The following is an 18,148-nucleotide window of genomic DNA, read 5'->3' as shown; positions in this document are numbered from 1 at the left end:
CATCTGCACACACGCCCTCAGCTCCACAGGCTACATGTGGCTGGGGGCAGTAACTTCTTGCTGGGGAAGAACCACACCACCATCCATCATTGGTCCATCAACATTTGCATCCACGTCTCCCACAAGAAACACACTGCCCCACTCCCCGCTACCGAACCCCCAAAGATGTTTGATGTGAGTCACCACAGACAAGCTGTGTGGGACACTCAAAACAACAACACCGCCACACCCTGCAACCTCACACACTGGATCAGCAACTGATCCAACAATCTTGCGACATTGACGGACTTTCATGTGAAGCACAACAACAGTTAAGCCACCTGGGACAAGGCAGACCTACTGGACTCACACAGATCTAGCCAGACTCTTGTGCAAACCTTGCAACACAAAGAACCATAATTTACCTTACAGCCCTGGAAAACGCCACACACAGCCATCACCATATCATCAGCAAGGACAAGTGGAGATCCTTCAGATAGGGCTGAGGCACCAAAACACACGACATCAAGGAGCTCATCAGCATGGTGAGTGAACTGACAGCAGATCTCCATCCAAAAGACCCCCCACCCTTGCAAGGCAGATCACATCCCTTGCAACTTTCTACCACTACAAGCTCATGGCCATACACGACAGCCTTGGCACACAGAGGCAGACAGCACTATTATCCGCAGGACAAAGCCCCCTCAGGTTCTGGACTCCCGTCAGCAGCAAATACACCACCTGCCTCATGTGCACCATCCACTCTGGCTCTCCATCAGGCCCCTTCACACACAACATCTCAACCACATCATTCCCCATCCTTGAAGCCCATGTCCAGCGCGTCATGAATGTCTCCTTTGAGTTTGCCACATTCCATGGGATCTGTAGGCATGCAGAGACCCAGGCCCTTCTTAAACAACGTACGGCAGTACTGCAGGATCTCCTGGAACATCACCCTGCTTTCCTACCCAGCAAATGTCATCAGGAAGACACTCAACGAGCAACTGAAAAACTTCGTCCACGCAAACAGCTCCAGGCAACCAGCACCAGACCATCTTCCACAGTAATCACACCACTGCAACCGTCATCATTGCCACCACCAACGACAACTTTGCCCTGCTCAACAATGGTGAGACCACCCCCCTTGACCTCTCAACGGCATTCTACACCATGTGCTACCACACTGTCAGCTCACACATCTCCAACACTGGTATCCAGAGGAGGGCCCAAGATTAAATCAACAAGTAACTCACCAGCAAGGCCCAGGGAGTCGTCCTCCACCCTGCAGCATGTAGTACACTGGGGTCATCTGGCCCATGCCCCAGGGCTCATCTCTCAGCGTGACAATCTTCAATGTCTCCATGATCCCCCTCTCCACCATCACATGCGCACACGACATCTTCATCATCTCGTATGCCATTGACACCCATCTGCTCCTCAACCTCACCAAAGACCCAGCCATTGCCAGATCCAACGTTCAAGAAGGCATGAGATCCGTTGACGAATGGCTAAACATCAGCCACCTGAGGCTGGACTTGGACAGGACTGAGGTCATCATCTGAGGATTGTCCCCTTACGGCTGGGTCAACTCCTTCTGTCCCACCGGCCCGGGCACCGCACCAGCACCCAGTGGCCACGCACGCAAGCTGGTGTTCATCATGGACTCATTGCTCACAATTACCATGCAACTCACCAACATTTGTACCTCATGCTGCAACACCCTCCGCATGCTGCAAATGATCCACAGATAGATCCACTCCAAGGCAAGACAGACCGTCCCCCAGGTCCACGTCACCAGCCGGCTCAACTAAAGCACCGCCCTCTACGGAGAACAACAGCAAAACTGCAGGCGAACTTGTCCACATCCAGGGTGTATCCGCACACCTCATCTTCAACATCCCCCGCCCCAGCCACATCACCGTCCACCTGAGATAGCTACAATGGCTCACTGTCTGCTGCAGGATCACCTTCAGACTCCTCAACCACACTCAGGAGGCAGTCCACAACCCCAGACCCAAAACTGACCTTGGACGTCTGTCATCCAACACCCCGTTGGCCCAACTCCGTGCAGCCCACCTTGCCCTGTCCACCATTCATCACATCCACAGAAAAACTGCATGCAGGAGATAGTTCTCCCACCTCGCCAAACAGACCTGGGACTCCCTCCCCGGGCACCTCAACATGACCCATTACCTCTACACCTTCATGATACTCTTCCAAATTGGTCTGTCTGAGCAGTATTGCAAGCCCCCCCTCAGCAGCTTGAGGCCATCACGGGTGAGCATTGTGCTCCATGTCTGAATTTGGTGATACATTGTGACTCATGTGTGTCCTCAACCAGACTCATATCCAATTGTATGGATGGCTGGAGTTAGTTCCACACTCAGGCATACTTCGACATATCCCCACACGTATGTTGTGGACTCATGCTAAATGACTGCAACATAAAACTTCAATAATTAAATTTTTTACTATAGGTCTGGGGCGTTATTTTTGCGTAGAAAAAGGTGCAATACAGGGACCAAAGAATCCAAAGTTCACAGGGGGAGATGGGATCCTTGGCATTTGAAGTCATCAGAGTCCAGACCACAGTGTTTGGCATCATTGGTCAGACTGTGACCAGCAAGTCCATGTGGCATATGATGTCAGTCAATGAGGTGATGCTGTCGCATATGAAGGCCAGGTGCCAGGCCAGGTGACCTGGGAGATGTGGATGGGCCACTGCCTCTCACGGTCTTTTCCGTGGACGACCCACCTTCCTCGGGGGACCCTCAGATGCAGGCCTTGACGATGCTTGGGACACTCGGTCAGACAAATCCTCCTCCACCTCCCTCCCTGTGGCTGGTGGTGGTCTTCGCCTGGTGGCACAGAGAGGGTTGCCCACGTTGTAAGCGATCCGACGGAGTGAATGGCTTATGTCCCTTTGCACCGCCAGGAGCTCAACCAGTCTTGCCTCCATCCGTTCTTGGTGTTCTTGTTGACTGGCGTGTTGCTCGGCCTGCTGGTTCTTCATCTCTGTGATGGTCACCACTACCTGGCTGAACTCCTTGGTGTCACGCCGGTATGCGTACATGATGTTGTCTATGTGTGACATACCGATCCCTTCAGCTGGCTGGTCAGGTTCTCGCCTCCGCCTGCCTCCATTCCCACTACCCCTGCCCACACGAGCCTGGCCTGCCGTTGTGGGCACATCGGGTCCACGGGACCCCTGAGGGATGGCAGTGGCGGTGTTGTCTGCCTCCTCCTGGGTGCCCGCCGCACCTTGTCCCTCCTGGTCAGACTGGCTCAGTTGTTCACTGCGGGCAGAGCTCCTCGGTGTCTCCTGGGATGTGGCAGGAATGGGGGTGGTGGTTGGCACAGATGTTCCTGAACCAGGTGCTGCAGGGGCTTGGACACCAGAGGGTCCAGGTCGGTCGGGGTCATTCGCGGAGTGTTGAGAGGCGTCGCTGCCGGCGGGATCAGGTTCCTCCGAGCCTGGGACTGTGATTCTTCACCCCCATTGTTGGGGGGTGATTCATCACGTTGCCCTGTGTGTGAGAGACAGACAATGTTAATGCTGTTTCATGCAACATCCATGTTTCATACACATTCAAGTTGGCACTGTTCCTCCAGGTAATTGTATGTGCCTAGCATTCTCCTCAATGTTCACTTGTGGATGGGTATGTTGCGGGGGACAGATTGATATGTTCTCCTGAGTCTTTGACATGTAGATTTTTGGCTTGGATGCTTCTTCGGCTAAGTATTGGTCTTGTTGTGTTACATGTCCATTGTGACAGTGGGTAAATCCATTGCCTGTCCCGGGGGTGTCTGCTTGTGTAAGGGGTGTGTGTGGCAGGGCCTGCTGGTGTGAATAGTGTGATTTGGCACTGGGGCTCCCAGGTGATGTAGCTGTTCCCCCATGGAGCATGCTGCCATGACAGTGAGTGTGAGTTCCTGTCCTAGATATCTGACCTTGTTGTCTTGGTGTTTGTGTTGGCACTGGTCACAGGAGGGCCTTGTGCTGCCTACACCCGGGCCAAGTGTGAGCTATCTTGTCAGTACTTTCCCAATCCCTGTGCATTTCGCATGGTGCATGGGTATGGACCTGGGCCATATGGGATGATGGCAATTGTGTCTGATTAGGAGTTCAACAGTGTGTTTTGCGACACCCACGCTCCCAGCATACCGGACATCCATTCTTGGGTTGGTGCTTCGTGGTGCATGGGACATAGCTTGGCCTTGCTTTCTCAGTGGGGCATACACATATTGTTGGCATTAGCGTATTTTTTTACTGTGGTTCTGGCCGGTGAGTGCTTGGGGATAGTTGCGTGCATTCGGTGTAGTTGGGATGTGGATGCCATTACCCCCATGTTACATAAGTTGTTTGTGTACTCACCAGGCTCTGGAAGTCCTTGAAGTCCATGTACTCCCACCGGCGGAAGCAGGGCCATCACCTTCTCCTCCCAGGGATGGAAATGTACTGGTCTGCGGGGCCCACCACCTCCAGTGATGTTGCTCTGGGCGTAGTCGTCATTAATTTTTCGCTTGACCGCCCTCCGCTGATCGTACCACCTGGCTTGGCATTCAGTCCTGTTCCTTCTGATGGGTGCAACAGCATTCACCCGATCGACGATCCTCTGCCACAGGCGTGATTTTTCGGCTATGCTGGTCTGTCTGACCAATGTTCCAAACAGCTGTGGCTCGACTCTGATGACTTCATTGACAAGGATCTCCAGCTCCTCCCTTGTGAACTTTGGATTCTTGTCTGTGGGCATGGTGTGGGGTGAGGGTGTGGATGGTTGTGGGTGTGTGGGTCTGAATGTGAAGGTGTGGGTCAGAATGTGAAGAGGGGGTATGTGTGAAGTAGGTTGTGTGAAGGTGTATATGTTAAAGTGGATGGGTGCAGTTGTTGGTGTCTGCTCTCTAGCTGCAGTGAGTCTGTTGCAAAGGCTCATGGTTTTTGTGTGTGGGCCCTTTTTATTGGTCCATTTGTGGGTGGGCCTCAGTTTGAATTTTTGGTGGGTGTGTTATAAGGGGTGGTTATGAGTTTGCCCCTCTGTTTGCCTGTTTGGATGTGGCCAGGTCAGTCATTTCCATTTTTTGTGCACTGTAGACGTGTTTTGTGGTGTTGTGCGAGTCGAATAGACCCTCCTTGTGCTGTTTTACAGTGTCCGTGGTTCAGTACGGTACAGGGGTACGAGTCGTACAGGCACACACCCCCATGCGTTGTGTATGTACGGTACGTACACCGACATTGCTAGGTACAGTGCGTACACCGACATTGCGTATGTACGGTGCGTACACCGCCATTGCGTATGTACAGTGCGTACACCGACATTGCTATGTACGGTGCGTACACCGACATTGCGTATGTACGGTGCGTACAACAACATTGGTGCATACAGCAACATTGGCGCGTACACCGACATTGCGTATGTACGGTGCGTACACTGACATTGCGTATGTACAGTACGTACACCGACATTGCTATGTAGGGTGCGTACACCGACATTGCGTATGTACGGTGCGTACACCGACATTGCATATGTACGGTGCGTGCACCGCCATTGCGTATGTACAGTGCGTACACCGACATTGCTATGTACGGTGCATACACCGACATTGCGTATGTACAGTGCGTACAACGACATTGCGTATGTACAAGTCATTCCCCGTGTACGGGACGTTTTCCATACAATTTGTAAATCGGAAAGCCGGTCCGGATCGTACTTGTATGGTCGGACTGTATTTTTAGGATTCGTACGGAAAAGGGTCCGGGTCCGTCTCGTACAACTTTTCCCGATCTGATTCGTACAGATAGGGCAGATCCGTGTGTATTTTTCACATATGAATCGTACTTCATGGGTCGGACGGGACTTGTACGATTCGTACGGAAAAATTTACGGATACAGGTCGTACGGTAACAAAAAATACAGGATCGGAATCGGCCCCATAATGTAAAGAATAAATAAACATATATATAAAATATAATATATATATACCTACTTAATAATATTTACAATTAATTATTGTAATAACTTTAAATTGTTAAAACATTTTATAAATTATAAATATACACATACAACAATAATATAAATAAAAATATAAAAAATATATATAACCAAAAAAAATGTGTTAATAAATAAATTATACACTACATTAACTAAAACAGTAAATATTGAATAGGGTAGGGGTAAAAAGTACTATTCCCACTCCAGAGAGTGCAAACATAGGGAAAGTGATGGATAGCATAAGGGTAATAATTACTATTCCAACTCCAGAGAGTGCAACAGTAGGGAAAGTGCTGGATAGCGTAGTGGTTAAAATTACTATTCCAACTCCAGAGAGTGCAACAGTAGGGAAAGTGTTGGATAGCGTAGGGGTAAAAATTATTATTCCAACTCCAGAGAGTGCAACAGTAGGGAAAGTGTTGGATAGCGTAGAGGTTAAAATTACTATTCCAACTCCAGAGAGTGCAACAGTAGGGAAAGTGTTGGATAGCGTAGGGGTTAAAATTACTATTCTCACTCCAGAGAGTGCAAAAATAGGGAAAGTGATGGATAGTGTAGGGGTAATAATTACTATTCCAACTCCAGAGAGTGCAACAGTAGGGAAAGTGTTGGATAGCGTAGGGGTTAAAATTACTATTCCAAATCCAGAGAGTGCAACAGTAGGGAATGTGTTGGATAGCGTAAAGGTTAAAATTACTATTCCAACTCCAGGGAGTGCAACAGTAGGGAAAGTGTTGGATAGCGTAGGGGATAAAATTACTATTCCAACTCCAGAGAGTGCAACAGTAGGGAAAGTGTTGGATAGCGTAGGGGTAAAAATTACTATTCCAACTCCAGAGAGTGCAACAGTAGGGGAAGTGTTGGATAGCGTAGGGGTAAAAATTACTATTCCAACTCCAGAGAGTGCAACAGTAGGGAAAGTGTTGGATAGCATAGAGGTTAAAATTACAGTTCCAACTCCAGAGAGTGCAAACAGTAGGGAAAGTGTTGGATAGCATAGGGGTTAAAATTACTATTCCAACTCCAGACAGTGCAACAGTTGGAAAAGTGTTGGATAGCGTAGGGGTTAAAATTACTATTCCAACTCCAGAGAGTGCAACAGTAGGGAAAGTGTTGGATAGCGTAGGGGTAAAAATTACTATTCCAACTCCAGAGAGTGCAACAGTAGGGAAAGTGTTGGATAGCATAGAGGTTAAAATTACTATTCCAACTCCAGAGAGTGCAGCAGTAGGGAAAGTGTTGTGTAGCGTAGGGGTAAAAATTACTATTCCAACTCCAGAGAGTGCAACAGTAGGGAAAGTGTTGGATAGTGTAGAGGTTAAAATTACTATTCCAACTCCAGAGAGTGCAACAGTAGGGAAAGTGTTGTGTAGCGTAGGGGTAAAAATTACTATTCCAACTCCAGAGAGTGCAACAGTAGGGAAAGTGTTGGATAGCGTAGAGGTTAAAATTACTATTCCAACTCCAGAGAGTGCAGCAGTAGGGACAGTGTTTAATAGCGTAGAGATTAAAATTACTATTCCAACTCCAGAGAGTGCAACAGTAGGGAAAGTGTTGGATAGCGTAGGGGTAAAAATAACTTACTAATAATTACAATACTTTAAAAAAAAAAAAGAAATTTAATTATTAAGTAACAATAAATTAATTAACAATACCAATAAATAAGTACTTAAAAATTATTACTACTTAGGGGCCGATTCCAATCCTGGAAAAAGGCCGTACGAATCGTCGTGCGGAGCGTTTTCTCAGTACGACTCGTACCCGGTAAACTGTCCGTACAACCTAGGAAGTACGATTCGTACAGAAAGCCTATTTCCGTACGAATCCTACAAAAGACCGTACGGGTAAAAAATACCTACGAATCTGATCCGGAACAGCCTGTACGCAACGTCCGTACGTATGTAAGCAGCGTTTTACGGCCCATCAAGTACGAATCGTCCCTACGTCACTCCATACGGCTCTTTTTTTATGGGAGCCAATAACAGCCGTAAAAGCTGAGTCCACAGGGGCATGAGTCGTACAGGCATACACCCCCGTGCGTTATGTATGTATGGTGCGTACCCCCAGCACGTATGTACGGTGCGTACCCCCAGCGCGTATGTACGGTGCGTACGCGCTGGTGGTACGGTGCGTACATACGCACTGGGGGTACGGTGCGTACATACGCGCTGGGGGTACGGTGCGTACATACGCGCTGGGAGTATGCACTGCACATACATAACACACGGGGGTGTATGCCTGTACTACTCGCACCCCGGGAACTACTTTTCCCGGGATACGAGTCGTACAAACTTCGCTTCGTAGCGGGTAAAGTCATTCCCCGTGTACGGGACGTTTTCCGTACGATACGAAAATCGGAAAGCCGGTCCGGATCGTACTTGTACGCTCGGACTGTATTTTTACGATTCGTACGGAAAAGTGTCCGGGTGCGTCCCGTACAACTTTTCCCGCTACGATTCATACGGATTGGGCCGATCCGTATGTACTTTTTCCTGTACGAATCGTACTTCACGGGTCGGACGTGACTTGTACGATTCGTACGGCAAAAAATACGGATACGAGTCGTACGGGAAAAAAATACAGGATCGGAATCGGCCCCTTAATAATTAACAATAAAATTGATGATAAATACAATTAAATAATAATTATTAACAATTAATTACCAAATAATAATAAAATAATACATAATTAATTTTCAATACTAACAAACAATAATTAATAAAAAATATTAAGCAATCAATAATTAATTAACAATACATTATTTATGAATAGCGATAAATATTAATTTAATGACAATCAATTACCAATTATTAATTAATGAAGAAATTAATGTCAGACACATAAAAATATTAATTATTAAAAAGTTATTACCAATTAATAATCAATTAACAATACATTAATCATCAATACTCAACAATAAAATACATATTTACTTGATTACAATTAAATTACTTCCCACCCTATTGCCCTATAAACTCACAACACACTTCAATAATAAATTAATACACTTAATATAATTACCAATTAATAACAAATAATTACCAATTAGTAAAAATTAATTACCAATTAATAATTATTTAACATACAATTAATTATCAATACCAATAAATACAAATAAATAATTACTTAATTACAATTAAATTACTTCCCACCCTATTCCCCTATAAACCCACAACCCGCTACAAAACTAAAACGCAAAATGTAATTTTTAAAAAAATGACTAACTTCTAAAAATGTTATACATATATTCTAAAACTAGTACAATAATTAACACAAAATATAAACACAAACATATAAAATACATAATAAAATACATAACACTAATATAAATATCGATATTAGTAACATCGATATTTTTGCTATCGATATTACTAACTTCGATATTAACAAAAACAATATTTCTTACCTTCAGGTCGATATTCTGGTCATCGATATTCTTGACTTCGATATTGTGCCCCTGCGATATTTCAAAATCGATATTATTGTAGGTCGAAATTAAAAACTCGATATTTAGAATGTTTACCTTTTATCTGTACTTGTGTTAGTACAAATAAAAAAGGGAGATTTCATCTTGGGTGGGATGCTTATGCAACTTTTGACCTTTCTGAAAAATATTTATTCCCTTATTAAGATATTAAGAGCCAACATGTCTCATTTCAACTCCAAATGAGATTTATAGTTTTTAAAGTATTTCTAAAGTTTATAAAAAGAAGCACGTATGTTTTTACATCTCAGGTAAGAGAATCATTTTGAAATTAGGTTCTTTGTTAATCTTCTTATGTGCCCTAGTCAGAGTATTGTTAGTTTCAAATTACAAAATGCTGTTAGACCCAACTAAACACAGATTGGCATTATAAAAGAATAACAGTAGTTCTTTAACATTGTTCTGAATGTATGGTTTAGTTATACATGACAATTGACTTTCCAAGTTAATTTGTCTAAAAGTGCAGCAATAATCATCGTATCTATCTTCCATGCTATGAGGGGATCTACAGCAGTTCCTGTAACCTTATTCCAACATCACTGCCCTTTCCTAGTGCTTAATTTGTGCCGGTGCTTGCAGTTGGTGGCACTGACATTTCTTTATGGGGATCAGGACTTATTTTTCATGGACATATTTTTATCCACAGCAAGCGAGAGAATGAAGAAAGATTAAAAAGATAGGAAAACTGAGAAAATGGAGGAGCAGCAATGAAAAAGCACCTTCAAGGGTGAAGTAAAGCGACAGGAAGTGTAGGGAGGAGAAGAAAGGATGGATTAGCTGGAAACAAGACTAGGCATACTTGTTTTTAAATGACACCGGCACTCAACAGCACTGTACACCTGTCTTTTTTTAAATTCAGCACTGTTCGTCCCTATGTTGGTCTGCGAGGAAATTGATGGCCTTCCTCTGTGTGGCTGAATCTCATTCAGTGGACAGTCAGTAAGTGATATCAAATACGTTAAAGGCTGAAGTTCCACAGATAGGAGTGGCCCTTGCAATAAGTTACTGTGGTCTCATGCTTGTATGTTCATGTTTAGTGTTCCCGATAAGTTGTTTTATGCACTCTGTTGTCCAACGAAAAGAGTATACAAGAATACTCCTGTGCATCAGTTCTTTATATATTGTATTCTTCTGCAGGGTGGAAAGGATACAGCAACACTTACTTCAAAGGACCTAGAAACTACTTATAACAGTGATATAAAAGCTGTCGTGAACTTTGAAGCTGGTTCTCAAAAGTACGAAATCCATTTTCAAGGTACTGTGATTTTTTTGATTTTTTTATACTCCTATCACTCTCATACGCTACGCTTGTTGTTGCTTGTTGGTGGGGCCTGAGGGGACTCCAAGTCCGACGCTGCTTTGCCTCAAGGAGGAGCGTCAGGATACTGCTATATTCCCGCCACTGCCACCCGCACTATATAGCGCCAAGAGACATCCCATGGCATGAGACGCTACGCTTGTTGTTGCTTGTTGGTGGGGCCTGAGGGGACTCCAAAGCCCAGACTGCTTTGCCCCAAGAAGCAGGAGTGCCCAGGATACTGCTGCATTCCCGCCATTATCTCCTGGGCTATATAGCTCCAAGGGACATGCCCCGGTGAAGCCCGGGCCATGGGCGGGCCCGTCCTGTGCCCATCAGCGACAGGAGAAGTCATGGCCACCCCTCTTGGTTTGACAGTGTGATATTAGTGGCCAGGCCATTCCTGACTTTTGCAATGGGAGCTTTAAAATGTACTGTTGGTTCGGAATGAGCATGATAAGCATTATGGCGTACACAAACGTAACCAAGCAATCTGACACGAGATATGTGGTTCAGTATGAGTTCGTCCAGTGAGAGATGGTCTTGTTTGGACTATACCGCCAGCCCCAAGCAAATTCAAACTAAACATTAAATCATGCTGGCATACGAAATAATTACAGTTGTGACCGCTGGCAGTAGCTTTGAACTATCCATTCAGCTAAAGAAATTGAGCTCAGTCGATGGGTGCATCACCAAAGAAAATTCAAACTAAACATTAAAGCATGGCGGCATACAAAATAAAAATAATAAAAATAAATTATAAAAGTAAAATAAATAAAAATAATTATGAGTTGTGACTGCTGGCGGTAGCTTTGAGCTATACATTATGCTAAAGAAATTGAGCTCAGCCAAATGGGTGCATCACCTAAGCAAATTCAAACTAAACATTAAAGCATGGCAGCATACGAAATAATTGCCAGTTATGACCGCTGGCGGGAGGTTTGAACTATACACCCAGCTAAAGAAATTGAGCTCAGCCTGATGGGTGCATCATCTATCACAAAACAGGATTCTGACACCAAGAACACATGGCCAATAAAGGTTTTATGACCCGCAAGAAGTGAAGGAACAATAATATTGTACAGCCTTACTGAGAAATAATTTTCCGAGTCTAGATTGGACAGTATTTACATATGGGAATATCATTCCTTAAATGCAACCAAACTAGAGAACCATCACCTATATGTTTTAGAATAAGAAAAAGTCCTTTTGAAATGTGTATCTAATGACTTTCCTCCCCTCAAAAGAGTGTCACAATAGGACGACACCACTCTCCAGACACGCATGACCCATGAAAGACTCAAAATAAGGGTAAGCATGATCAGTCTATATTACACTTAGGTGCCGATTCCGATCCGGGTCGCAAAGCACAACGACCGAGCCGGACCCGGAGTGTTTTCCGACCGAGCTGGAGTCCTGCAGTCCGACAGAGCGAGTACGATGCGGCCGAATGCTGCCGGACTCGATTCGGTCGGACTCCCATAGAAGTAAATGGGAGCCGGTTGTACGACGCGTACATGGGCTTCCATTGACTGAATGGGTACGTCTTGCACAAGGGCGCCCCCTACAGTGGGTACGCGTCGGTGCCACCCGCACCGTACATGCCTGTGTTGGGGGGACCCTTGGGTCTCCCCCGTGTCCGAGTCGTAGGGCTGCGGGTGACAGGGGGTCCGACGCAGACCCCCAAAGGCAACTTCCCGAATGTTTTGCGAGCCGGACTCTCCGGCTCGCACCGGCTGTCTGACGCGTGCATCGTACTGACTCGGTCGTAAATCGCATCCATTGCACGCCATGGTTAGCTTACGACCAAGACGTACGGAGCGGTTCGGACCCGGAAACGACTCGGTCGGTGAATTTCACGTAGCTCGCATCTTACCTGCTCGCTCGTACAGCTGTACGAGTCAGGCGAAAAACAGGCATATGGCTCATAGTTTTTCCGGCCGGATCGCGTTCGGTGCCCTTCCGACCCGGATCGGAATCGGCCCCTTAACCACTAAGCATGTATTTTGCATGAGAAATTGCATCTGTATGAAATGTTTTTAAAATCCTTTCTGACCACCCCCAATAGAACAAGAAATAGAGGCCATTGATACTGTTATGGGACAAGACCTTCACTTAGCATAATAATTATACAATTTACATAATAATTTAACAATTTAAGAGACGACACTCGAGACCCTGATTACCACCTCGGCGGGGTACGAGTGCAGTGGCAGCCGGACACCTTTCGCTATTTAGGTGTCCAGATATATCGCCGCCCGGCGGATTTGGTGGAGGGTAACCTGGGACGAGCCGTGACGGCGATCCGGACTCAGATGGCGTTTTGGAGCACGCTTGCCCTCTCGGTCACCGGCCGAATAGCACTAGTCAAAATGGTAGTACTGCCTCGGTTGTTGTACTACTTTGCCAATCTGCCGTTCTACATACCGGCGTCCTTCTTCACGAGCTTCACGTGCTCCCTCCGGGACTTTGTATGGGGAACGGCGCGCCACAGGGTCGCACTGCCCAAACTGTGTCTCCCCGTAGGCCAGGGTGGACTCGCGATGCCATGTTTTGAACATTACTATTTGGCAGCACAGTTGCAATGGGTGGCCCGATGGCTGGCAGACAGATGTCGTGAGGACACTGCGACGGCAGAGGACCCTCCGCTGGCGTTGGCCGAGCTCCTTCGGATCTTTCATCCGGCGACTGGTGCTCTGCGGCCCACGCCACTGCTGTTAGTGGTGGCGTGTACATGCTACCGTAGAAGTCTCCGGCTTACCAGTACCAGGATCCCATACGCGCCGGCTATACCCTTGGAGGGCTCCCTTTGTGGGCGGGGCATACTTGGGGCTGCGGAGCTGAGGGACTGGCATGCGGCTGATATCCACACCTTGGAGGACCTATACCGTGAGGGAGGTCTTCTAGCATTCACGACCCTTGCGGAGGAGACGGGGCTAGCGCGGGGCCAGTTCCTCCGCCATCGGGCTCTGGTGGAGACGCTGGCAGGTCACTGGGGAGACCTACGGGAGGAGCCGGAACAGCACTTAGTGGTGCAATATCTTCATGTCATGGGACGAGGGGGACACCTGATTAAATGGTTCGCTGCGGCCTTGCGAGCGCATGCGGTGCTGAGCCTAGGGGCATTGCGCGAGAAATGGGAGGTGGACCTTGCCCACCCTATGGCGGATAAAGAATGGGAGAGGGCACTACAGGGGCCGAGGAGGGTGCCTAGAAATAGGAGATTCCGCCAAATACAGTTCTTCGTCTTGCATAGGGCCTACCTTACGCCGGCTGCCATTAATAGATATTTCCATCGCGTGGATGCATGCTGCCCCCGTTGTACGGAGGTTGATGCTGATCTGCTTCACATGCTGTGGGGTTGCCCGGAACTGAGCACATACTGGCAGACAATACAAGGGGTGCTCCGCAGGTGCGCGGGACGGGAGCTCCCCTCTGAGTGGACTACTTACTTGTTGCACCTCTTTCATAGGCCACCCCAGGCTAAGGTTGCCTCTTGTTTTATAGATCTGGGGATCATAGTGGCGAAGCGACTTATCACTAAGCGCTGGAAGGCAGACGCTGCACCGCATGTGCGGGCGTGGCGCGGCTCTTTTCTGGTCTCGGCAAAGGCGGAGGAAGTGGCACTTCGGCGGGAGGAAACACTGGGCCTTAGGGTAACGCCAATCGCATCCAATAGGGGGAGATGCTGCAGGTCCTGCTACAATCGGATGGGGTGACCCTGGCGGGGGACAGTGGTGAGCTGCAAGAGCTGCGTTAGACACTAGGGGGCTGTCTGGCCTGACGGGGTGTCACGACGCTGGGTATAACTACTTTGATACCGATGACAATACATGACGCTGCATGGATAATAGTAAACATGACACTCCTGGAGGCGGGGGCTGGGGGGAGAAACCCGACAGGAGAGGGGTATGAGGGGAGGGGCATCTAGAATTCAGTTGAGAGCTGATGTTGGATGTTGTTTTAGTTGCTACGCTGTGGAGGAGACAGCTTCCCAGATGCAGAATGGGGCGTTTAGCAATGTTTGACTATCTGTTTAGGGGTGCACTGGGATACGTATGCATTTGGCAACAGAGACGGCGGTATGATAATCTCCACAAGTGATGCGATCGCAAAACCGCGCGTGGTGATAGCTTTACTTATAGCCTCGCAGGCTATAGCCTTAGGCAATGCTACATGCCACTCATTTGGTACAAAATGTTAAGATTATATGTGATGTGTCCTGAGCCTTTGCCATGCAATAGATGTAACTATGCTCTCTGCCAATATGAGATGTACTGTATGATTATGATTGCAATCTCAATAAACAGATTTCTAAATAAATTATTTAACAATTTAACAATAATAATAAATAACTAATAATTAACCAATTATAATTTTTGAACTTCCAACCATTTACCCCTACAAACCCAACTACCTACACCTGAAATATACTTTAAAAAAATCTTAATAACATAATTACTATAATTAATTATCAATTAAATAATAAATAATTCAAAGTAAATATTAATTGTTTATACTTGATTTAATTCCCACCCTGTATTACTACAAACCCCACAACCCACACCTAAAACATAACTTAGAAAATAAATAAATTACACAATTAATTATCAATTAAATAATGAATACTAATTAAAAAATAATTTTTAATTAACTATAATGAATTTACTCTCTACCCTTATCCCCTACAAACTCCACAAACCGCACCTAGAACATAACTTAATAAATACATTAATTAACAATTTACATAATGAATTATCAATTAATTATTAATCAAAATTAATTATTAATAAATTATAATTAATTTACTTCCCACCCTGTACCCCTACAAACCCCACAGCCCACACCTAAATTATAACTTAAAACATAAGTTAATTACACAATTGCATAATTAATTAGCAATTCAATAATTAATAATAACTACAAATTAATTATTAATTTATTATAATTAATTAAATTTCCCACCCTGTACCCGTACAAACCCCTCAACCCACTACAACACTAAAAATGACAATAAACAATTAAATTCAATTTAAAAACAACTGCAAACTTACAAACTATACTAAAAAACATTAACAATAATTATACAATTTATAATATATACAATTAAAACATATTCTAAAGTACATAAAGAAAATTGAAAAACAATATTATTAACAATTATATTTTTGTAAATGATATTAACATTGATATTAGCAAGATAGATATTTTTGTAAACAATATTTTTGGCATCGATATTACTTACCTTAGAAAATCGATATTCTTGCCAACTATATTCCTGCATCACAACATTTGTGGATCACGATATTAAAGAGTCAATATTTCTTCATCTCAATATTTTTTGATTGATATTTGTCTAAATACCCTCTCCACCACGTCTTCCTCCAACCCATTCCTGCTCAACAACATAAACATTAAACAAACTATCTCAGAATTAACATCCCAGTGCAGTAGCAATTTAAGTGGACTATGATCATTAGAAATACCACAAAGAAACCTGCCGAGCTGTTCAAAGCTGCCAACTTATTGAAAACCATAATCTGTTCACCTGTCTCACACTTCTTCATCCATCATATTTTTGAACGCTGTGTCCCATAAAAAGAAAACTGCAGCTTGGTGCTCATATTGCACAACATGAAAACATTTCCAACATAGGAGCAAAAGAAACACAACACACTTCAACCCATACACCTTACATGGTGTAGCATGCCCCTTAGTAGGCAAGCATTTCGATAGCAGTAAATGCTATATACATGTTGCAGTACAATGCAATAAATTTCATGGGCATTTTTCAGAACTGCTTCTTCCCGGTCACTGGTGAATCCAAGCTTATTCAAAGCCCCACTGCCTGGCCTAGGGTCTGCACAGAAGAGAAGAAACCATATCATTTAGAGGACTAAAATAACAAGGTCATCTTTAGTGTCTTATGGCATCATCCATTGGTAAATTTAGAGGGGTGCTTTGACTCTTGGGTGCAGCACAAGATCTGTAGTGAGCCATTGGCTATGGCAGTGGGAGGTGCTGAGGGCAAAGAGCGATGTTTAGGGTACATGTGCCAAAGTGATAGGCGGTCTTGGTGATCCCCCTTGTAAAATAAGGTTATCCTCATAACATTCATCACTGTACTCTGTTGAGGTCAAGCATTGAGTGTACATGATCTGTTGCACATCACTAGAACTATGCCCAAGCTGAGCCTATCTCCTTGAGAGTGAGAGCACCCCTCCTTGATCCTGTTTGTATTCTTCCTCCAGGTAGTCACATTTGATGCTGTTTGAAATCATGTTTGCATCTCTGCTCCTCCTAGGTGAACTTCCTGCAAAAGTAATATGGTCAGATTGCATCTCTATATGCCTCTAGCGATGTTGTTGGGTTTGTCTGGGCAGGGTTCATTCTTACGTTTCCACATGTGACACCTTCTTTCCCACTTTACATGCCAGGTCTGGTGGCTTAGTGGACTAATGCATCCACTGTAGGAAGCCTGTGTTTGACCTCATGGTCACAGGTTCAAATCCCAGTGGCTTAACGCATCCTTCTGAGGTCAATAAAATGAGTACCGTTGGGTAACAATAAACATCTGTTAATCGGTGCCAAGATATCCTTCTGGGTGAAAGTGTGCTTTCAAACGTGCGCTATGTTATTGAGGTGCCAATTACGATCCGGTAAAAAATTTCCCCGTCCGACTCGTATCCGGTCTTTTTACCGTACGAATCGTACAAGTGCCGTACAAACTGCCAATCACGATTCGCATGGTAAAAAGTCCATACGAATCGCATTGGGAATGATTCCCCACACGTCCTCGGGTCGGAAAATGTGTCCGACACGTCCCCGGATGATTTACCGTACAAATGTGAAAAGTGAAGTCCGACCGCGGAATCACGATCCATCCCGTGCGTCCGATGTTACAACCGTATGGAAAAAACACCGTCCGCACCGAACTCCCATAGCAACCATGGAGACATGTGCCTGCATACGCTCCGAACACCCCCCCCAGCCCCCGTATGTACACGCCATACCCCCCCCAGCCCCCGTGAGTACGCGCCGTACCCCCCCCAGCCCCCGTGAGTACGCGCCAACCCCCCCGTGTACGTGCGAGTCGTACCCCCGTGTATGTATGGAGCGTACCCCCCGTGTACGTACGAGTCGTACCCCCGTGTATGTATGGAGCGTACCCCCCGTGTACGTACGAGTCGTACCCCCGTGTATGTATGGAGCATACCCCCCGTGTACGTACGAGTCGTACCCCCATGTATGTATGGAGCGTACCCCCTGTGTACATGCGAGTCGTACCCCCGTGTATGTATGGAGCGTACCCCCGTGTACGTACGAGTCGTACCCCCGTGTATGTATGGAGCGTACCCCCGTGTACGTACAAGTTGTACCCCCGTGTATGTATGGAGC

The 18,148-nt window shown here is 45.8% G+C and overlaps 1 protein-coding gene across 1 annotated transcript in view; it reads left to right on the top strand.

The window, feature by feature from the left end:
- Positions 1–18,148, top strand: part of LOC146854285 (protein mono-ADP-ribosyltransferase PARP12-like) — a 307,738-nt gene that overhangs the window by 158,424 nt on the left and 131,166 nt on the right. The window contains exon 7 of the mRNA XM_085652066.1: positions 10,591–10,708. Within this exon, the coding sequence (XP_085508192.1) occupies positions 10,591–10,708 (118 nt within the window). The remainder of the gene's footprint in view (positions 1–10,590; positions 10,709–18,148) is intronic.

The sequence above is a fragment of the Triturus cristatus genome, chromosome 4_1, assembly GCF_964204655.1.
Source record: "Triturus cristatus chromosome 4_1, aTriCri1.1, whole genome shotgun sequence".
NCBI classification, from domain to species: Eukaryota; Metazoa; Chordata; class Amphibia; order Caudata; family Salamandridae; genus Triturus; species Triturus cristatus.
Note: the sequence above shows the minus strand (reverse complement) of the source record. Positions and strands in the feature narration are given on the sequence as shown.